Genomic DNA, 22376 nt, shown 5'->3' on the forward strand with positions numbered 1-22376 from the left:
ATTGCGGTGACCAATGTGACCACACCTGGAGCAGCCCCATTGGCCAGAGTCTCAAAGTGCTGTTTTAGAAACTGCTCCTGGTCCGGGGTATGGGGGCTGCCTTCCTGCACCCCGTAGGGGCCAGTGCCTCCCTCCTCTTCCTCCTCTTCCTCATCACCCTCGGCTGGCTCTTCAAGGTCTGAGGAAATGCCATCCACACTCAGGGGCTCCGTGCTCTCGGAGTCTGGATGTGGGGGAGGGGGAGAGAAGCATCACACTGCACCCCTCTGTCGCCAGAGCCTCCAATCCCACCTCAGTCCACTGACCCACGTGGTCCCGGCCCTCCCTCAGGGCTGCAGCCCCACCTTCATTGGGATGCTCAGGGCTGGAAAGGCGACTGCTGCTGAAGTCTACGGAGCAGGCACTGTCAGGGCTGTGCTTCTCTGAGCCCCTGCTGCCGGCATACACTCTTCCCAGGGTCCCTCGGGCTGGTGCCTGCACCTGGAACTCACTGCCAGAAAGGCCAAGAGGGGAGAGAGGAGGCAGTGAGCAATGGTGAGCAGCAGCCCCACTGTACCCCTGCCTTCCTTCTGCCCCACCCGTGAGCAGGACTGGGGATGAGGCAGTGGTGGACAAGCCCTGAGTGCCTGGGGCCAGCCCCCCAAGCAAATACAGAACCCTCGGAGGGAAGGGAAGAAGAGGCGGGTGGTGCATGGCCCCAGAAGTCTGCAGGACCCTTGCCTGGTATCCAGGGTGGGGCTGTCACTCGGCTCCGGGTAGACAATACCGTCTTCGATGGGTGTAGGCTCCAGTTCTTGGGCAAAGACCCCTTCATCTTGGGACAACAGTCGGATAATGTGGGGGCAGGAACAGGGTTGGGAAGCCTGAGGCCGGGGGCGCTTTTCATTCTGGAAACACACAAAGGGAAACACACATTCTGGAAACATCACTGGGGTTGCTGACATGAGTGAGGGTCTGGGAGAGGAGGTGGAGGTGGGCAAGGATCCAGTGGGCACCAATTCTGGGGGAAGCTCCAACTCTGAGGACAGACACCGAAAAGCCAGGCTGGGTTCCAACTAGCCTTCTTGAGCTTCTGGAAGAACTACATTAGCACTCTGGAATGCCAACCTCCAGCCACCACTTGATATCATGAGCCCTCCAAGGAACCCAGCCCAGGACAAAGGCTACCCTTTGCTTCTGCACCTCAAGCACCGTACCGCACAGCCTAGCCAGCCCCACCTGACTTTGCAGCTCAGGTTACCCATGTCCCACCGAGGCAGAGCAAGCACAGCTGGACCAACGCTCAGGCCCCAGATGTTGGCAGAAGGCTGGCTAAAGCTACTTGGAGATCTCTAGTTTGCTGGGAGAAAGTGGGCTCACCTGGCTAGCATGTGAGGTCTCAGGGGCCTGCCGACCATGCTTCCCAGGACCTGAAGGGCTCACAGCCAGAGAGTCCTGGCTAGGGCCCCGAGGACTTGGGGCCAGCGCCTCCAGCTGCCGCAGGTCCAGCATGGAGCGAACACTCAGCTCCACGCCTGGCTGAGCCCAGCGCCCCCTTCTTCTGGGTCCTTGGTTGGCTGCAGGAGCTGGATCCAGGAACTCCTCTGTCTCCTGTGCCTGGTGTGGGGAGGGGGTGGGAGAGGAATAACAGTAACAATCACACAACAGTCTTAGCAAACACTCACATGTCACCTACTATGTGCCAGGCACTTTACACGTATTAGTTCATTTAATCCTCACAACCACCTTATGAAGGAGGTACTACCATTCGCCTCACATGTACAGATGGGAAAACTGAAGCACAGAGGCCTTAAGTAACCTGTCCAAGTCCCACAGACAGTCTGCCTGCAGGTTACAGCTCAGGTAGTCTGGCTCCAGGGTTCAGGCTCTCAGCTTCACTCTGTGTCCTGTCCTAGAGGACCTTCTGGTCTTCGTCTTCACCGGTGTCATGGACACCTCAGAGCTGGGAGTCTCTAAGAGGCCCCCACTCTGAGGACAGCCCCAAGTCCATTCACAGCACCAAGGACAAACCAATGGCCCCGGCCTGAGACACATGGCCTGGTCAGAAGGCACCAGACACCACACCACCATCATCCCATGAAACTGCTGCTGACGATGAAAGGTGCTGGAGCTTGAAACCCTGACGTGGGACAAGGGAAGGCTGGGCAGCCTCTGCAAGCCTTCATCCTCCTCCCGGCCACCCTGAAATTGCCACTCAGCTATTGGTCCTCTTAAGGCCTTTTCCCTCTAACTCTTCTGGAAGTTCTGAGCTTATCTCTTCACCTGGGTCTTTAGAACTACAGTTTCTCCAGACTTCAGTTCTTTGACCCTTTGACTTTCTTGAAATTTCCTTGTAACCATTCAGCTTAGACCCCTTTTCTACTCCCCACCTCAACATGTTCTTTGTTTACTCCCAGGCCCCCAGGAGGCTGAACAAGTGGAGTACTTCCCCTAGTGGTGACTAATCCTTGCAGGCCACAGGGAGGAAATACGTAGACTTCGTCACCCCTCACCTGGAACCAGGCCAGGGGCTCGAGCTCCCCTTCCTTGGACACAAGGGGTGGAGCACGTGGGCGGACCCCAGGTGCAGAGGGCCCTGCTTTCACCATCCTTCACTTCTTGTAACCTTGCAAGGACATTTTAACGACAGTGACTCACCCGACTCATCTCCCAGTGGGACAGGCTTCGGGGCAGGGCAGCGCTGGACACCGAGGCTAGACAGAGACCGGCAGTCAGAGAGAGTTTCGCACCCACCCACCGTGCAGCGCTGGTCCCACAGCAGCCCACACCCTACGAGGCTACGACAATGCTCCAGTTTCCTCAGCTCACACTGCTCTCACTCCCGCAGCCCCCGAAAGGGCACATCTAGCCACTGCACCAACTGGTGCCTGTCTGGCCCACATCAGACTTCCACAGACCTGGCTCTTTCTTGGTACCCTTGGCGAGGATGGGCAGAGCTGGAAGTTCTTCTTCTTCAGTGCCCTCGTCTTCTCCCTCCTTGTCACTGTCTGATGACAGAGCTAGTCCAGGAGATAGCATCGATGGGGCCTCGTGCCTGAGTCCAAGATAAGGAAGGTCAGGGGGAGGGGAGACTCAATAGGGAAAGAGGCCGACATCTTGGGTGTTCATGTGGGAAACAGGTATTGGGAGATACAGAGTTTCTGAATGGCGGGTCCAGAGCAAGGAGGAGGAGCTGTGCCACCACAGCGAGCAGTCTGGATGCCCACCCAACACTTGTCCATACCCCACACTCTGTTCTCACCGGTTGGGTCCAGCAGCCCTCTGGGGAGAGGATGGTCCTTGCTGCTTGCCCCCTCGCTGATGCTGGCGCAGCTCGGCCAGACGCTGCCTCATGCTGATGGTCATCTCAGAGCTCAGGCGCCACACAAATATGCAGCTGGGGTAGAGCCACAGAGGTGGGTGAGGGAGAAGTAGGTAGGTAGGTCTCTGTGGGTGGCAACACCTCTAGTACCCCTTTCTCCACAGGCTGGCAAGGAGACCAGAGCCACCCTCCAGTGCCAGGTCAGGCCCAGTCAAGAAATATCCCTGTTCAGCCCTACTTCCCAAGACATCACTGAGTTGAAGAGAGGGGAGGGACAGGGTGTGTTTGTGGCACAGAGGAAGAATCTGTGTCTCAGGGAAGCTGGCTTCTGCTCACCTGTCCCCTGACACGGAGATGAGATGTTTGCAGTCATTACTAAATTTCATGCCAGTGACAATCTCTGTGAAGAACAAAGAATATGGCCTATGAGCCCCCCTGAAGTCCCAGCCAAGTGTCTGTCCCAACACAGGGGCGGTTAGCTAGAGGGGAGGGACAGACAGTTTTGCTGGGACCCAGGAAACTAAAGGAAGAAAGAGGAAAGTTCCAGGGGGAGAGTATCAGGGCTACACTCACCTGAGTGGCCAAACATGGTAGCCACACACTCGCCTGAGGAGAAGTCAAAAATGGAAAGGTTCTTGTCGGAACAGCTGGTAGCAATGTAGATCCCTGAGGGGTCTGTCTGCACCTGAGGAGTGGGACATACAGCTGGAGGAGGACAGGAAGCACCAGTCTCTCTCCATCCAGCACCCCGTTCTCCCATTCTCTAGCCCAACACCCATCCTACTGGGCCCTTACCTTAATCAGAGTGCCATCCTCACCCTGCGACCCTTTAAACAGCTTCTTCTGCTTCCCGCTGCTGATGTTAAAGATCCTGTGAAGAAACACACTCATTCACATGAGGAGGAGGCCACGGTCACTTGGGTGGCAGAAAAGCCAGCATTCACCCGCAGCTCTGTTCTCTCTGGAAGCCACTCCCCAACACCAAAGGGGCTACCACCTCTTGGGTGAGGCAAAGTGCTCATTCTGTAGGCTCAAGGGGGCACGAAGTCCTGGACAAAAAGATAGACACAGGGCTGAGCTGCCTAGAGCAGACCCCCTCGGGCATGAAGGAATGTGGTCAGATGGCCTGAGAAAGGGATGCCCACCGAATATTTCGATCCTGGCAGCCGATGGCTGTGTACTTCCAGCTGGGCTCCACATCCATGTCATAGAGGGTCGTCTTCCGTACCACGTGGTGTGTCCGTGTAAACTGTACTCCATCTCCAGACTGCAGGGGTGGAGCATGAGGGCAGACCCCACGCCCAAATGCCTCACCAGACCCAGAGAGCCTTGCTTTTGCCACCGTTCACCTCTCGTAACCTCAGGTAGGGGAATCGTAGCAACCCCACGCCCCACCCACAAACCCACTGCCCCATTCAGGGACACCCAGTAACCTCACCTTCTGTGCAGTGCGGAAGTAGATGCTCTTGTCTGCTCCACAGCTTATCATGCGGACTTGCCCATCGCTGGCTATGGAGGAAAGGGGCCTAGCTGTTCCCACTGCTCTCACCACAAGCAGGCCAGCCTTCCCTCCGCTTCCCTCCCCATGTTCCCTCTATGGAGCTACTCTACAAGGCTGAGACAACCAATTACATCAGGATGCTTCCCTCCAAACCTAGGCCTTCCTTTCTCCCCATTCTCAGCCAACCTGGTTGCTCAGGGTCCCCTGGACTAAGAGTCTATATTCCACCTGTCTTCCCATCCAGCCCCGGGCCGGCCAGCTGCTGTCCCACATGCCACTGTGACGGGCATACCCTTCCCATGGAGGCAGGACGCAGGTGGCAGTGGGGGGGCAGGGGAGATGTCAGTAGTAGGTGGAAGAATGCCCCTACCTGCAAACTTGACTGCTGTGATGGAGGATGAGTGCTCGTCCAACGTCTGCTGTAGGCTGTACTCCCGTCCAGCATCCAACACGTGGATCAGCCGGTCCCGGCTCGCTGATGCTAGGAGCTTCAGACCTGGGATTGGAAGAACTCCATCAGCCCACGAGTGCCCAGAGCAGGCCCCTATCTGGGTCGAGCAAAAAGGAACTGAGCCCCATATCCCTAAGCCAAGAGAACCACAGAGAAGGGATAGAGCTGTCCTCCTCTAAACCTGTAATGACACCAAATGAGTCAAAGGACTTTCAGTCCCACGTCCAACAGCCAGGATAGATGTAAGTGGCACTAGCAGGATTGGAGGAGCCCTGTGCCATTCTGGGCTGGGTACCAGGCATCCCTCTTTACCTGTGTCCGGCTTAGAGTACTCCAGGCATAGAATTTCTGAGTCATGGGCCTCCACCTTCAGCATCTCATTTAGGGACTGTAGTTCGTGCACCCTGCAAAGATGAGAGAGGAGAGAGGGGGTCACTGCCAGGCTGCAGGAGGTGAGACTCACTCCGCTTCCTCTGCTACATCTTCTCCCCTGACCTTTTTTTTTTTTTTTTTTTTTTTTTGCGGTACGCGGGCCTCTCACTGTTGTGGCCTCTCCCGTTGCGGAGCACAGGCTCTGGACGCGCAGGCTCAGCGGCCATGGCTCACAGGCCCAGCCACTCTGCGGCATGTGGGATCCTCCCGGACTGGGGCATGAACCCATGTCCCCTGCATCGGCAGGCGGACTCTCAACCACTGCGCCACCAGGGAAGCCCTCCCCTGACCTTTTTGAAAGCTTATTTTTTTATTTTTGAACTTTCAGGTTAGAGAAAAGTTGCAATGAGTACAGAGGGTTTCCATATTTCCCTTACCCAGCTTTCCCTAATGTTAACGCCTTCCATAACAACAGTCCAGTTGCCAGAACCAGGAAATTTACGTTGGTACAATAGTATGAACTAAAGGCTATATTTGAATTTCACCAGTTTTGCCACATCATTTTTCTGGATCCAGGATCCTACCCAGAGCCCAGACTGCACTGAGTTGTTATTTCTCTTCAGTCTCCTGTCTGTAACAGTTCTTCAGTCTTTGCTTACCTTTCGTAACCTTGACACTTTGGAAGAGTACTGATGCTCTGTCATACGTACCTCAATTTGAGTTGGTCTGTTGTTTTCTCATGACAGGACTGAGTTTTCTGCATTTTTGGCAAGAATACCACAGAAAAAGATGCTATGTCCTTCTTAGTGCACCATTATGGGCTTTGTGATGTTGATATGAGGATGTTAAGCCTGATTACTTGATTAGGATGGTTTCTGCTGGGCTTCTTCACTATAATTATCCTTCCATTGTATATGAATATCTTTTCCCCAATCTTTTAGAGCCAAACTTTTCAAAAACTCTATCCCTGCGGACTAACTCCCCCAGCCCAGACCATGAGAGGCAGGCAGTACCCATTCCAGGCCTGGCATTACCTGAGTGTGCCGACACGGTCCCCTGAAGCGAGATGCTGTCCGTTGGGGCTGATACACACAGAGCGAATGCCCACTCGGGGATCCATCAGGGACCCATCAGCTTTGTCTCCTCCGGGCAGCTCAGTGTCCAGCAGGGCCTGAGTGTTCCCATCCACATAGATGATCTTAATGAGGTCCTAGTGGAGCAGGCCAGGAGAAGTGGATAAGGCAGGCCTGACCCAGTACAGAAGCAAGGGGAGAGGAATGCTGGACAAGACAAAGCCTTGGCTCGCAGGGGCCGGCCAAATAAGAGGTGGAAGATCAAGGTCTGGGGACCCAGCTCCTGAGAAGGTGGTGTGAAGGCGAAGGAACGTGGGTGCTAGGCATGGAGTGGGGGCCCCATGGCTCACATTGCTGAGGATGTTTCGGTGCAGGGTGGAGCCATGCACCCCAGAGCTCTCTGTGTTCCACAGGCGGATAGTGTTGTCAGAAGAACAGGTGATAAAGGAACTGGGGGGCAGGCAGGCCTGGTTACTGTCCTTCACTTCGGGGTAGACCTGAAGGGGCAGAGGGAACGAAGTCAGAGCTCCAATTAGGGAGAGTCCCGTGCCTGCCCACGGAGATGGAAGGGGATGACAGTAGGAGCTGATGCTGGCCAAGGCTTAGCCCCACTGTCTGTCACATGGTAAGCAAGCCATAACTATTAGATACTCTTCAAATCACTGCGGGAAAGCACATTAACCAAGCCTCTACCATGTACCAGGCACTCTTCTATGTTTCCCACTCACATTATTTTACTTAATTCTTAAAACAATTAGGTGAATCAGGTACATCATTTCACCACTGAGGAAATGAGGCTCGGTCAAGTTCAGTAACTCGTCCAAGATCACTCAGCCCAGGACAAGGCAAAGCTAAGGATGCACGGGGACACACTGGAAGAAGCCTGAGACATATAAGCGCTAAAATTCAAGCTCAACCCTCAGGACCCATCTGAAGGTATGTGGACACACAGGGATGTTGCTGGAGAAATGAGGAGGCAGCGGGAACATAACGTTCTACCTGGGGATCCCCACTTTCTGTCCTCACAATGGTGTCCCGGCAAACCGGGTCAGTCTCGAGTCAGCCCACCTACCTCCACACTCCAGACGCAGGAGGAATGATACAGAGCCGAGTACACCTTGCCCACTTTCTTGGGGTCCCTCACGTCCCAAACATAAATGCTGTGGTCGTTGTATACACAAGACAGCCACTGATTAGTAGGATCAAAGGTCAAGGCAATGGTGTCTGGATACCTGGCATTCGCCACTCCAGAGAAGAGGCGACTGTGGGGAAGAGGACAGAGCAAACTGGTGAGTGAGGAGCTGACGGAACGAGGGCTCGAGGGGAATGAAAACAGAAGCCCCCCCACAAAGGAAGGGGCAGAGCGCGGGAGCCCTCTCCAGACCCGCAGGCTTGGAAGCAGCTGCTCGAGAGGAAGAAGCTGCCTCTGACAGCTCTCAGCTGGGAGCTGACCCAGCACTAGCTGCTGGGCCAGGGTGCTCTCCTGATGAACACAAACGAGGTCACAGAACACCAACGTGAGACAAGGTGACTCTGCGGTCATGACGGAGTGAGACAAAAACAAGACCACTCCGTAGTGGTGTCTGAGACAGATGAAAACAAGATCACTGTATAAACCACAAAAATGACCAAACATCACCGTCTTCCACCTTTCAGGACTGACTGCAGCTTCTTTACCAATTACAGCATTAGCTCCATACCTTTCCTTCCACCTTTCAAATAAAATTAAATGTCCAATTGTAGAACTGCCCCCACTTCCTCACAGCACCCAACCAGAGCAAAACTTCAGTCCCTGGAACCAATCCTAAAATCATCTAACACAAGCCCAAATCTGACACTAAGCCCCTCCTAACGCCTACACACTGAGACACTCCATGGTCCCCCACAGTGCGCTGTGTACCAATAAAGCCACATTTGTGTCTGTGCAGAGATGTTCCTGTAATCTTTGGGGGTACTGATACACCCTTCATCTTAATCTCTGAAGCACAGGCAAGGAAGGCTGGGTGTGGAGTAAGGCTTTGAAATGGAGGCAGGGGGCCCACACAGCTCACCTGGCCTCTGTGACACTGGCAATGTCTGTCCCCAGGGCATGGGGCCGGGGCAGGGTGCTGAGGAAGTGCAGGTTAGAGGGGTTGAAGAGGCGCACGGTGCCATCAGCGCAGCCACAGAAGATGTAGTCCTGGCTCACAGAGATGCAGTGGGCCACGGTGGTCTGCAGGCAGAGGGGCTCAAGTCAGTATGGCCACCCGCTCCACCCCTCCTCAACTGTCACCTGCCAAGAGGAGACACCAGCCAAGGCAGGAGGCGAGGGGAAAGCAGCCCAGCTGCTCTGGCCCGAGCCCCTCAGCTGTTATCTAGAGACGCCCCGCCCTCCAGCAGCAGGCGGCCGAGGGCTCACAGCCACGTGCAGATGGGGGATGGAAGTCCGGGAGCCTTCTAAGGCACTAGAGGTTTTGGCAAAGAGGACAAAATAGGAAAAGCCCAGCAAAGAGAAAGGAACAGCATGAGAAAGAGAGGAGAGTCTAGCACCACTTACTCTGAAGCTGTCTGTGTTCTGAGCAGAAGAGGAAAGCAGGGAAAGAAAGACAGAAAGAGCAGGGAGGAGGCAGTTACACAGATCTGCTCGGGCTGGAACTGGGCCAAGCTCTGGCTCCCTCAGGCCTCTTCCTCCTGGGGTCCCCTCTTGCATGCAGGGCCCAGCCCCTGTACGGACAGTCCTCCCCTGAGCTGAGACGCAGGCAGCCCCCACCCACCCCACCCACCGGGACAGAGGTACTTACTCTCAGCTCCACCCACTTATCCAAGAGCCTCCGATCACTGAACTCGCACAGCAGCCCTGAGGATGTGATGCAGAAGGTGCTGTCCGCCTTCCTGCCTCGGCCACAGGCCACATCGGTGAACAGGTTGTTCCGCAGCTCCCCCAGCAGCCCGGAGCGGCCCAGCAGGGGCACGGTGGCATTCACCTGCAGAGAGGGGACACTGTCACCCACCCATCGCCCCGGGGCCGCCCTGGAAACCAGGCCCTGGGGAGAGGGAGGGAGGAGGTGCAGCAAGGCTCCCTTGCCCTCTGAGACTACCCCTCAGCCCAGACGGCATTTGGCTCATCCAGAACTTCTGGATGGCTGTTGAGAAAGCAGAGGGGCCCAAGGGGAGCAGTCTCCTGGGGTGGGCTGAGTAGACCCTGGCCCTGGGGGCTACTTCCAGCCTGAGCACCTCACCTTTGAGGTCTTACTGTCATCAAGGTACCAGAATTTGATGTGCCGGTTGCCAGCAGTGACAAAGTAGCTACAATCTTCAGAGAAGGACACCGCAGTGACCCGACTGGACACCTTATTGGAGGCCACCACAATGTTTTTCTGGAAGGAAAGCCAAAGGAAGAATCGAAGTTCTGCCTCTTGGAGCTAAGATGAAAGAGGCTCAGAGGATGAAGGAGGGTTAGATAGGATTTGTACTTTAAAATATGTTTCTTTCCAGGATTTACTGGTCAGAAAAAGAAGGGAGGAAGGAGAATTCTTTTCCAGAGGAGTTGAAGAGATTCATTGCCTCTGGAGGTCCTCGGAGGCACAAAGCTAGCCTCTTTCTACCAACATGCTTGGCTACACAGTTGCTCTTTTCTGCTTCAGGTCATTTTCTAGAATAAAACTGAGATCAGCAGGGTGGAATGAAGGGGTTCAGGTCCCTAACTGGCCCTTGGACCCCCATGAGGCTGTGAGGCTGGCCCACCCGGCCCACTCACCTTCCAGGCCCAGACGTTGACAATCATGTCATGTTGGTAGCCCACAGAGACAATGTACTTGGCACTAGGGGAGAAGGCCACACAAGCCACGCCATACTTATGCTCCTGCAGCTCCGCCACCTGGCTGTGCTCGGCCACGTCCCAAACCCGCACGGCAGGCATGTGCCCACTCTGCAGGGAGACAAGAACTGGAAGTGAGGGCCAGAGGCACACAGCCTCCCCTAGCCTTTCAGGGTGGGGCCTACCTCTCCAGCTACTGGGCACAGTCTCTCTAATGTGCCCCCGGCCCAAAGCAGAGTGCTACACAGGGCAAAGGTGTAGAGGAAACATGATAAATATCTCAGGATAACAACGATTATCAGAGAGAGAACACCCCCAGATTTGGTTCAGTATCTCCGGGTGAGGGTCTGCGCCTCTGTGTTTGTTCAAAGCTCCTAGAGGGATCCTGATGGGCAGCCAGGGTTGAGAACCACCACCACCCATGCCTGTGCCTCCCTGTAAGAGACTGAGAAGGGAGAGGTGTCCCTCACGCGCCCAGCAGGGGGCCCCCAGGCACAAGGAATATCTTACGGCAGTGGTTTTCAAAGTGTGCTTCCCAAACCAGCAGAATCAGCATGATCTGGGAACTTGCTAGAAATGCAAATTTTGGGGTCCCCCCGCCGTCCCAAACCTATAGAACCAGAAACTCTGGGAGCAGGCCCAGCAATGTGCACTTTAACAAGCCCTCCAGCTGATTCTGATGCCCACTAAGGCTTCAGAACCACTGTTTTAAGGTGCAGCCAAACCCGGGATTTGGCATCCGTTCAGGAAGCCAGAGCGGCAGCCGCCCTAACCAGGCCCAGGACTGTAGCTCTCTGCTGAGGCCAGGCCACCCACCCTCTTCAGAGTACTGCGGCCCCCTTTCCACACTCACCTCTCCAGTGACCAAGTACTTGCCATCCGGGGAGAAGGCAAGGGCAGTGATGGTCTTCCTGCAAGAAATGAGGCAGGCTCAAAGGGGCACTGGCAGCCCGGCCTAAGCCCGGCTCCCTCACAGTCCCCTCAAAAGGCAAGACCAGCAGACACCAACGGCACATGTGACATTTCCCTAGCTGGCCCTGGGGCCCAGTCCCAGTCCCCAGAGCCACAGAGACCTCAGACAATGCCCTTCTCACAGACTCCAGGAGATGCCCCCTGAGGGCCCAAACCCATTTACCTGGAACTGTTGAGGATGTGGTGCTGTTTATGTTTCCGGGGATTGAACAGCACGACCACACACCTGGGGAGATGAGTGAGACAAGTGACTTCAGCACCAAACCACAGCTCCCCCAGGAGCTCCAGGCCCCCAGGCCAGGGAGCTGGGGTGAGCCAGCTCAAGGGGGCTCCACTTGCCACTGAGGGCAACTGACCGCTTTCTTCTGGCAATTTGCTCTTCCCACTTCCTTTCCCACCCATAAGGGCCCATCTCTGCAGCCTCATGAGGGTGAAAGGGCTCTCTCCAAGCCTAGCCCCACCAGGTCCCTAAGCACCAGCGCCATCTCTGCCACAAAGGGCAGCAGGGACCCAGGCCTTCCCACAATCCTTGCACAGCCCAGGAAGCGGGGCAGGAGGGAAGAACTCATGTGATTTGGGCAAAGCAGGCCACAGGTATACATACAGCCAGTGTGATATGGGGCCACACGTGTGTCAAGTGTTTGAGCTCCAAGGAGTGAGGCCTCTCACGTGTGTGCCCACCTGTGTACTTGGCAAGAGCCAACCCCCCCAGCCCCCACACACACCCTCTATGCGTCAGGTGATAGAGCGGGCAGGAGGCATGGAACCAGAACTGCTAGGAGGCTCCTTACGACTAGTGACTAGCAGGAGGGGCAGAAAGAGCCTGAGAGGGCCTGGGGAAGCCCAGCCCCGAGAATCCCTGGCCCCGAGGAACCTGAGACGGACCCTCTGGACTGCCAGAAGACAATGGGAGAAGGCTGGGAGCACCCTCTGCAGCCAGAAGGCGAGGCTGCATGGGATCGGGCTCAGACTGACTTTCCAGAGGCAGCTCCAGAGGGGAGGCCAGGTGGTAGGACTTGGGGGCAAGAAGCGGGAAGCTATGGAGAGCAGTGTTCTCCCTCAGGCTCCCCGGCTATCAGCATGCCCAGGGGCCCACAGCCCTTCTGCCCCATTGCTTCATCAGAACTGTAACTAGCTGACAGCAGCAAACGTGGAGCCTGCTACACCAGGTAAGGGGATGGGGAGAGAAGGATGAGAGGGCTACGTCCTCCAGACTCAGCCTGGTTTAGTGGGAAGGCACTGCAGACCCCACATCTGAAACCCACCGCTTGCCAGAAACTTGAAACGAAGGCAGGTACAAGCCGCTAGTGAGGGCTCAGCATCTCAGGCTCAGTAAACCACTTCCATATGCAAACGCCACAGGTAATCACTGGGGACACTGGGATCTCGGAGGGACACCAGCTCTGCCCAGAACTGCCAGGCTGACGGACAGCCTTGGAATTCCTGAGTCACATCATCTTTTCCTCTAGTCCCCTCCCCCAAATCCCTCCTCACTGTTTTCTTTCTTCTTCTCTCTCCATCTCCTAATCTTTGTTTCCTTTCTCCTTCTCTCTTTATGCCAACTTCCAGTCTCCCACTTCCCTTCTAGAATGCCACGTCAGGAGGGTTTTTAAAAATATGATCCAAATCAGATGGCTTTGGAAACTCTGTGCCCCATCACTCTCCCTCCCCCATCCCAAAACACACACACACAAGCACACTTGTCCAGCTTCTGTGAGGGGCAGTCCAGGACACAAGGGGCCTACTTCCTCCAAAACAGGTAAGATTCATAAAACCTTAGAGTCGGAAGGAAGGATGGAAGGAATTAAACGCACTGTGCTAGGTGACTTTAAAGATCACCTGGTCCAACCCTCCAAAATATTGAGGTGAGGAAACCTAGGCTCCTATAAAGAGCAGAGCCAGCTCTGCTCATAGCTCTTCCAGCGTCCAGGCCTCTTTACATCAAACACGCGCAACTCTGATCTGTGTCACCCCTTGCTGAACATCCCTGGGGCGCTTCTAAGACCCAACCCCTTAAGTACCATGAAGGCCCTGGGTGGTGTGGCCCCTGCCCACCCTCCAGCCTCACCCTGCACCATGCTGCAACCACATCCTTTCACTCCCTTTAGCTTGCTATGCTCCTCTGACTCCAGGCCTTTGCTAGAGCACCTTCCCTTGTCTAGAGTATTCTTCTCTCCCTTTTCCAACTAGTTTACACATAGTCCTCTTTCAGATCTCAGGTCAGATGGCCTCAGTATATGCTCTCACAACACAGTTGTATCCATCTTTTGTGACATTTATCACAACTGCAATTTTGCAATATTTTAATTTTAAAATGTATTTTATTGAAGTGTACTTGATTTACAGTGTTGTGTTTAATTTCTGCTGTACAGTAAAATGACTCATTATACATATATATATTCTCTTTCATATTCTTTTCCATTATGGTTTATCACAGGATGTTGAATATAGTTCCCTGTGCTATACAGTAGGATATTTATTGTTGATTGCCTCCCCCACCAGACTGTGTCTTCCATGAGGGTGGGAACTGTGCCTGGTTTTGCTCACTGTTTTGTCTCCTGTGCCTAGCAGAGTCTGGCCCATCACAGTTGTTCAAGAACCGTTTATTGAATGGATGAATGCCTCCCTTGGTCCACTAGCTTGGTCTACTGGGGTATCCATAGGCCCAGCTCTCCTCCCTACTGCATGCTCCACCTGTCTTCTATGGAAGGCGGCACCAAGGATCTCCAAATCCTCAGAGGCAGTGTGGGACGGTGGGAACACTGTGAGCTTTTGAGTCAGAGACCAGGGTTTGAGTCCTTGTTCTGCCATGTACAGCTTTGTGACCCTGGGTAAGTCGCAAGCCTATTTCATTATCTGTTAAAAAGGAGCCACTAGGATCAAGCTCTCAGGACTTCTGTGAAGATCAAATAATTTTTTTTGGACACACAGTGGGAGCCAAACAAACGGCAAATCTTACTATTACTCGCCCTGGAGCATGGACAGGAAGCCAAAAGGGACTCCTGGCAGTGGGGAACAAGGTGCTCAGGGACTGTGTCAGGTTATTCCTTCAGAAAAACGGAGGTGAGTCCTGTTAGGATCTGAGTAATGGTAAAAACTCTAAAGGAGGCTTCCTTTAAAGTTCTGGGAAGGCAACCAAGGAAGGAGAGCTGGGTTAAGCCTGGGGAAAGAAAATATCTACATCTTCATCCACTTAGGAGATGATAAGCTTGGAAGGTAGCAAGGAAGGGATGGGGGAAATGCTGAGGGAGAAACTACCTCAAGTGACTAGGACAGCAGCACAGAAGCACAGAAAGAGAATGGAAGTGACACCTCCTGGCTAAGTTAAAAAGCACCACACAAGAGTTTCAATGAACTCTAAGCACGAAGGCCTTCACTTCCTTTCATAACCGATCTACTGCTCTTCACACAGTGGGCCCAATAATAAGAGTTACCATTTATCCAGCACTTTCTGTGTAGCAGGCACTCTGCTAAGCACCTTAGAGGTCTGGTCTTAGCTAATCCTTACGACAAGCTTGTGATGCTGGTACAATCAGCCCCACTTCAATGTGGAGAAACGAGTTCAGAGGTCTTATTCAAGGCCTCTCAGCTAAAGCAAAACATTCCAGAAGCTGTGCTCTCAGAAAAGCAGAGTGGAGTGAGTGGGAGAAAGGAGAGAAAACTGAAGCTGAAAAGGAGAGACAAACACAGAAAGCACACTGACCTAACGCACAGAGCACCAGGGCAGGAGCCTCTGAGAAGAGGCAGAGAAGACTGGGGTGCTTGGAGGGAAAAAGGATTCTGGCTACAGAATCTTTGGAAATCATAACAGGGCACATGAAAATTATAGCAGTTATAGTTCAAAGTTCATAGATCTAGATATTTAGATTTTAATATTTTATTCAGTGTATGAAAAATGATATAACCCCCAGGCCTGCCACCATCACGCAAAGCCCACCAAGTTTTCGGGAGAGCTGACGTTTTCTTGTGATCTGTGCCGCCCGGCTAAGGTGGTCCTCTGCAGGCTCATCCTCTCTGGTGATGGCCTCCAGTCTGAATGGTGCTGGGTTACCTAGCTTTCGGATCAGCTCCAGATAAACCACAGCAGAGGGGTTCAGCTCAGAGCTGATCTGACTTGAAATGAACTGATGCAGATTCCGATAGCCACATTCCAAATCCAGAAAAAGTAGGTGATGAGGGCTCCTTTAAACCCGAAGCAGCATGGTGGCCTTTCAAGGGTGGCTGAGAACACTCCCCAAGTCACCGCACATAAATTCTGAGTCTTGCTGGGCCATAGCATCCTCTGTTTCCTGTCTCCCCTAGGGTGGACTCCATGGCGGAAGAAGGAGGGAGAGCAGCATGTGTGTGTAAAAAGATAATGCAGACAGAGGATGACTAGCTATGAGGCAACCTCTCCCTTCTCTAACAACTCCCAACCCCCACCCCCCAGTGTAGCCTGGAAATTCTCATGTGTGGGACGGGAGAGTTAAGCAGAGGAGGGAAACACACACAGGTAGGGCAAGCTGAAATTTTTACTTCTAATTATTCAAATTTGGAAACCTTCCAACACAGAGAAAGAGGAAAAAAGAGACCAACCCTCGGTCACAGCTCCAATTGTGAGGACAACAATGCAGATGGTGAAGGCAGAACTTGGCAAAGACCTCCAAGGTCCCCCTGTGCCCAGCTTGCTGAGGTCCTCCCAAGAGAAGAGACCTCAAAAACACTGATGTGGGAGCCTCGTCAGTCTTCTCTGACCTTTGAACAAGTTTCTCAGTCTGCTAGGGAGGGAAGGGTGGGGTGCAGTTTGTACCAATCTTTGGCCCTTGGTCTCCACATCCTTTGACCCCTGGCCAGCACAGCAGGCAGTCACTGGCACGTGCCCTTGCAGCAGTACTGGCTGCAATTCTCCATATGATAGGGCTGGGCTGGCCCAACCGGCTGAGTCCCGTAATTCAGAACCCCAGGGTACAGGCACAGGGAGTCTGCTCACTCTCATAGGGAAGCAGTGAGGCCTCAGTCCCTCGGGGCCTCAGCCTGGGAGTCATGTGGTGGAGCACCCATACCAGGTGCTGGGCCCACTGCCCAGGAAGTTCTCTGAACCAGGAAGGGCCAAGCCCTCGACAGCCCCCGTCCCTGGACAGGTCCAGGCCCGCTACCATCACCAAGAGCCCAACATTCCCACAGGATCCACCTCTTATGACTCTCCATCCTCCAGAAGGCAGAGACGAATGAACCCTGGGATGAGCAAAGAATGCAGAAACACACACAGGGAGCAGGACACAGAAGGTCTGAGCAGGGACCCTGCACCTTAGAATTTCCTCTTTCAGACCAAGAAAAATCAGAAGGTGACTCACAGAGGCACACCAAAGGTCCTTCAAGCCTTGCCCATACATCACCCTGTACCCCTACTTAACATTATAACCCCACATCCCCACATTCCCTACCCCCTTTCACTGCTTCTTGCTTATGCTTTTTCCAAAGCACACATCAATTTATAATATTCCATATCATTTACTTTTGGGGAGGGGAGATGATCTATATTCATCACTAAGACTGCCAGCTCTGTAACAGTAGTGTTTGTTTATTTTGTTTACTGTTACATCCCAAAGGCCTAGAAAACTGGCACTCAGTAAACATTTGTGAATACATCTTTAAGTCATTAGCTACCAGATCTCAAAGCCCTAACTCCCAAGGAACCTCCTGAGTAGCAGGCCCCACGGCAGGTCCACAGTTCTGTCCAACCTTAGACTTCTAGGGCTCACTGATGCTCGAGGGCACTGTGATGATAGAAAGAATAAGAAAACTGGGGTCAGGCAGACCTGTCTGCTAACATACTGTGTGATCTTGGGCATATTCCTTAACTTCTCTGAGCCTCAGTTTCCTCATGTATAAAGCAGGAATAATAGTATCTATGTCTCAGAATTGTTGTGAGAACTGAAAAAAATAATATGCAAAGTAACCAGCTGGGTGCTCCTAGCCATCTTCTTGAAGGGTTCTCTGGGGCACCAATAACAAGGAAAGGGCTATCCAGGGGTTCAGCAGTTGCAACAGGAACCCCAACTACGGTGTCCATATAGGACTTGCAGGATACTAGTGACGCATTAGGGTCCTCCTCCAGGTGTGGAGTTACAAACTGTCCCTCCCGATTCACTCCCAAAGGGGAAATCTTACAGCTTTAATTATTCTAAGAGATAATGGGTCTAGGACGTTTCCTAGGGCATCCTTGGTTGTGGTCCTCTTCAGGACCCACATGGAACCCAACGCCTTCCAAATAAGTAACCCCCTTAGGCCAGCCCATGAGACCCACTGGCATCTCTGTTTCTGGGATGCTCTATGAGACACACACGCCCCTCCCCCCCATCAAAGGCATGAGAAAAGACTTGGCAGTAATAACCCAGTGAATAATGTGGTCACTGGTGTACAGCTACCAGTACACCTCTCTCTGTCCAGGGGACTCTAAACATATTCCCTTCTGGGGCAAGAGGTGGATGTCTGTGAGCTGCAAGACTCAAAAGCCAGGTCCAAAAGCAGTGTCTGAGCCCCCTTCCTCTCACTCACTATGGTCTAGCCACCATGGCTGCTGTTTAGCTACTCAAACAAGTGAATTGATTCCTCCTTTCTTTGGGACCGTTGTAGTTGAGGTCTCCTCCACCTGGAAGTGCAGATCTTCACACATAGATTCCTCTTTGTCACTCAGACACCAGCTCAAATGTTACCTCCCACTGAGCCCTGACCAGCCAGTCTCAAAGTAGCCCCACCCCACCCCACTCCCAGGTATTCATTTACTCTCCTTTTCCATCACCCCGGTTCATTTCTTCAGAACACTTACCACTCTCTGATATTACCTTGCTCATTTATTTGTTCACATGCTTACTGTCTGCTTGCCCCTCCTTAAACCCCACAGAGGCAGTGACACTGTCTTATTCACTGCTGTATATATATATTCTGCGGCTGGAACAGTGTCTGGTCCAAAGTATATTTTCAACAAGTATCTGCCGAACAAATGAATGACTATATCGATGAACAAGCTGTTTTGGGAAGAACTACAGGGCCCCAGTTTTAGGTGTGAGATCTGTAGGGAAACCAGGAGAAAAGGCACTGAGGGGACTGGTGCCTGTGAGTGCCCTTGCATGTGATTCACAGCCATCAGGGCACCAAGTCCAAGCATCCTCTTCCCTTAGGTCCACCCGGTCTGTCCACCACTCCACACACTCCCCGGCAACCCCACACACAGCGTTTACCACAGAGAGGAAGAAGGGAGCTGTATGCTCCTTCAGCTCAGATGTCACTAGAACACAGTCCAGGAGGAGACTCTGTGCTTTCACGTGCAGTCCAAAGCTTTGGAGCTGGATCTCAGCATAAATTCCAATATGCGCTGAGTAAATGGAGGGCCTTCTCAGGAGAGATGGGTTTCCCCTCCTCCTCCCTGCTTAAACCACCAAGAGGTCTCCTTTTGGCTGCTGCATAGGGCACCTCTCACGCCAGTAGCTGCTCTGCAAAGAGGCTCTGCACTCAGGCCAGGCCCTGCACCCTGGCGTTAGGGGTCAAGAGAAACCCACTCTCCAAACTCACTGACGCCACAGTGGCAACAGGGGCTGTGCTGGGCTCTAAAGGCCCTGAACCCTCTACCGAGCCAGCCAGGGAAGGGGCCCAAGTCAATTATGGGTGTTTAACTAAACTGAGTGCCTCAAAGCTATCTGGGGACCAGCTTGGCCTCCTAGGGCAGGGGGCTTAAAATGTGACAGGTGAGGGTGGGCTTCCTGTGGGAAAACAACAGCAAAGGGAGAGCTCTGGAGAAGAAATGCAGGAGGTGCTAAAACCGAGGGGTCTCTACCCAGAGACCTCAACCCACCTCTGCCTGACACACATCCTTCTCCACCCCACCCTCCCTGAGCTGTTTCATTTCCTTTCAGAAAACTTTGTTTTGGTTTGATATTTGCCTCTAGGCCTCTGGGAGAATTTTCTGAGCTTTGTTTCTCTTCTTGTTTCTAGGATACCTGAACTGCTCCTAGAGCAACAAGCGAAGTAGGAACTAGAGAGTGGGGGATGGGCGGTGGGGTTGGGATCACCAGATAGGAAGAGAAGGAAGACAGAGGGGAGGGAAAGAGCCTGCTTCGCTCACACAGACTTTGGTGGCCCCCAGATACCGCAGAAGCACATCAGGGAGCTCTAGCACAGAGCAAAACTAAAACACCCAGAAAAGGGCCATTTGCAAAGAGAGATCTCCAAGTTCTAGGAAATCAAAAGGTCAGGAAGTGGATCAGGGCACTGCCCAGGGCTGGCCCAAGCCAAACACACTCAGGAAACCTACTAGAGGTGACTGCAGGGAAGCTTCCGTACACCACCTGGAAGGATAATGACCCCCAAGGTACAAACGCCAGGCTGGGACCTGCCCATAAACAGAAGCACACACCCTTAAAGGCGCCAGGTCTGGGGTCTGGGGCGGATGGGGAAGAGAGGGACCAGGGTTCCACACTCCCCAGAGCAGGGACACAGGACTCAGCACGCACAGAGCAGCAGCCCAGGCCTTTCCGGCCCATCCCACATCCAGCCCCAGTCCCACCTCCAACAAGAAGGAACCTGGCTTTCCCGGGCCGAGGCAGGCATGAGTGGAATTCCCCGGAGGCAGACTGCACAGGGTATCCAGCAACAGAGATCATTCATCAACTTCCTTCTGGAGGGGGAGAAGGAGGCCAGCTCAGCCTCTTCAGGGTAAAGTCACTGCAGCTTCCACAGTCCTCTACCACAGACGTCAAATGCCAAAGGGCCACTCAGAAGAGACAGACTCCAGAACCTAGGGGCAGAAGGGTCCCTGGCATAGACTGAGCTGCCCGTAAATTGGCTCTTCTCATTCAAAGAGCAGGTAAACAGCTTAGGGGAAAAGCAGCTTTTAAAAATAAGCAGCAAGTCTGGTCTCCCTCCACCTCATGCCACTTTAGAGTAAGAGCTCTGCAGTCAGACTTCTTGGGTTGGAGTCCCAATACAGACACGTACTAGCTGTGTGACCTAGAGCAAACTGCTTACCCTCTTTGAATCTTAGTTTCCCTCCTCTAAAATATGGGATGAAAACAGTTCCAACCTCACAGGGTTGCTCTGAGTATTAAATAAAATAATTCCTGTAAAGTGCTTAACAAAGTGCCTGACACAGAAAAGGTTCTTGATAGAGGTAGGGATGATAAAACTAAAAAAAAAATCGTATATCTGATACAAAAACTACAGGAGTTGCTGTGACAAATCACACTAGGGAACTCGGCATTCCCAGTTGATGGTGGGGAAAGAGGCGGAGCAGTGGCCTTCCCAGTTTCACTTTCCTGTGCCCAGCAGCAAGGAACGGGGAACCAGAGAGAACAGACAGAGAAAGAGAACCAGAAGCAGGAGAAGCCCCAAGCCTCCAAAAGAAACACTTCTGCAGAAGCTTCAAGCAACTATGGTTGGGGGTTTCTCATCAGTAGGAGGAGAGGAGTGAAAAGGCTGCAAGGGAAAGAAGAACACCAGCACTGGAACCCTTCCTCTCTTCCAGGGCACTGACATCTCTCAACGTGACAAGAGTAGTCAAATGTTCTGAGAAGCATTATCCATAACAGCCAAAAAGTGAAAACAACCAGAATGCCCATCAACTGATTAACAGAGAAAATGTGGTATATGCATACAATGGAATGTTACTCGGCCATAGAAAGGAATGAAGTACTGATACCCAGTACGACATGTTATGAACCTTGAAAACACTATGCTAAGTGAAAAAAGCCACTCACAAAAAATATGATTCCATTTATATAAAATGTTCAGAACAGGCAAATATATAGAGACAGAAAATAGCTGGGAGCCTTGGGGGGAAATAGAGAGTGACTGTTAATGGGTGTGGGGTTTCTTTTTGGGGTGATGAAAATGTTCTAAAATTGATTGTAGTGATGGCTGCACAACTCTGTGGATACACTAAAACCCAATGAATTGCACATATTACAACATTGCTTTTTTTTTTTTTTTGCAGTACACGGGCCTCTCACTGTTGTGGCCTCTCCCGTTGCGGAGCACAGGCTCCGGACGCGCAGGCTCAGCGGCCATGGCTCACGGGCCTAGCCACTCCGTGGCATGTGGGATCCTCCCAGACCGGGGCACGAACCCATGTCCCCTGCATTGGCAGGCGGACTCTCAACCACTGTGCCACCAGGGAAGCCCTCTTTCTTTTTCTTTTTTTTTTTTTTTTTAATGCTTTGGATTTTTGGCCATGAGGCACGTGGGATCTTAGCTCCCCAACCAGGGATCAAACCCATACCCCCTGCATTGGCAGGCGAAGTCTTAACCACTGGACTGCCAGGGAAGTCCCTGAATTGTACATATTAAATGGGTGAATTGCGTGGTATGTGACTTACATCTCAATAAAGCTGTCTTTAAAAACAACTAAAAGGTAGATATTAAAGATACTGAAGATGGTGTTGGGAGCTGTGTGCATATATACAATGGAATATTACACAGCCATTAAAAAGAATGAAATAATGCCATTTGCAGCAACATGGATGGACCTAGAGATTATTATACTAAGTGAAGTAAGTCAGACAGAGAAAGACAAATATCATATGACATGACTTATACATGGAATCTAAAAAACTATACAAATGAACTTGTTTATAAAGCAGAAACAGACTCACAGACTTAGAAAACCAACTTACGGTTACCAAAGGGGAAAAGTGGGAGAGGGATAGATTAGGAGGTTGGGATTAACATACGCATACTACTATATATAAAATAGGTAATCAACAAGGACCTACTGTATAGCACAGGGAACTCTACTCAATACACTGTAATAACTTATATGGGGAAAGAATCTGAAAAAGAATAGATATATGTATAACTAAATCACTTTGCTGTACACCTGAAACTAGCACAACATTGTAAATCAACTATATTCCAGAATAAAATAATTTTTTTAATTT

General features: G+C 52.4%; 1 protein-coding gene across 2 annotated transcripts in view; it reads right to left on the bottom strand.

Moving 5' to 3' along the window:
* Positions 1-22376, bottom strand: part of MAPKBP1 (mitogen-activated protein kinase binding protein 1) — a 51754-nt gene that overhangs the window by 5126 nt on the left and 24252 nt on the right. The window contains exons 4-26 of one of the 2 annotated variants that reach the window (XM_082618415.1): positions 11630-11692; positions 11348-11405; positions 10435-10605; positions 9917-10054; positions 9479-9661; positions 8750-8910; positions 7771-7960; positions 7049-7195; positions 6660-6835; positions 5566-5657; positions 5173-5298; positions 4740-4810; positions 4447-4568; positions 4097-4172; positions 3875-3986; positions 3638-3701; positions 3242-3376; positions 2898-3034; positions 2638-2693; positions 1360-1596; positions 721-887; positions 345-490; positions 26-178 (exon numbers count right to left, since the gene is read on the bottom strand). In XM_082618415.1, coding sequence (XP_082474541.1) covers positions 26-178; positions 345-490; positions 721-887; positions 1360-1596; positions 2638-2693; positions 2898-3034; positions 3242-3376; positions 3638-3701; positions 3875-3986; positions 4097-4172; positions 4447-4568; positions 4740-4810; positions 5173-5298; positions 5566-5657; positions 6660-6835; positions 7049-7195; positions 7771-7960; positions 8750-8910; positions 9479-9661; positions 9917-10054; positions 10435-10605; positions 11348-11405; positions 11630-11692 — 2981 coding nt within the window. Of the gene's footprint in view, positions 1-25; positions 224-344; positions 491-720; positions 888-1359; positions 1597-2637; positions 2694-2897; positions 3035-3241; positions 3377-3637; positions 3702-3874; positions 3987-4096; positions 4173-4446; positions 4569-4739; positions 4811-5172; positions 5299-5565; positions 5658-6659; positions 6836-7048; positions 7196-7770; positions 7961-8749; positions 8911-9478; positions 9662-9916; positions 10055-10434; positions 10606-11347; positions 11406-11629; positions 11693-22376 lie in introns of both variants that reach the window. The other variant, XM_082618414.1, reaches the window with a different exon arrangement.

The sequence above is a fragment of the Mesoplodon mirus genome (genome assembly GCF_964341445.2).
Source record: "Mesoplodon mirus genome assembly, chromosome: 4".
In the NCBI taxonomy this organism is placed as follows: Eukaryota; Metazoa; Chordata; class Mammalia; order Artiodactyla; family Ziphiidae; genus Mesoplodon; species Mesoplodon mirus.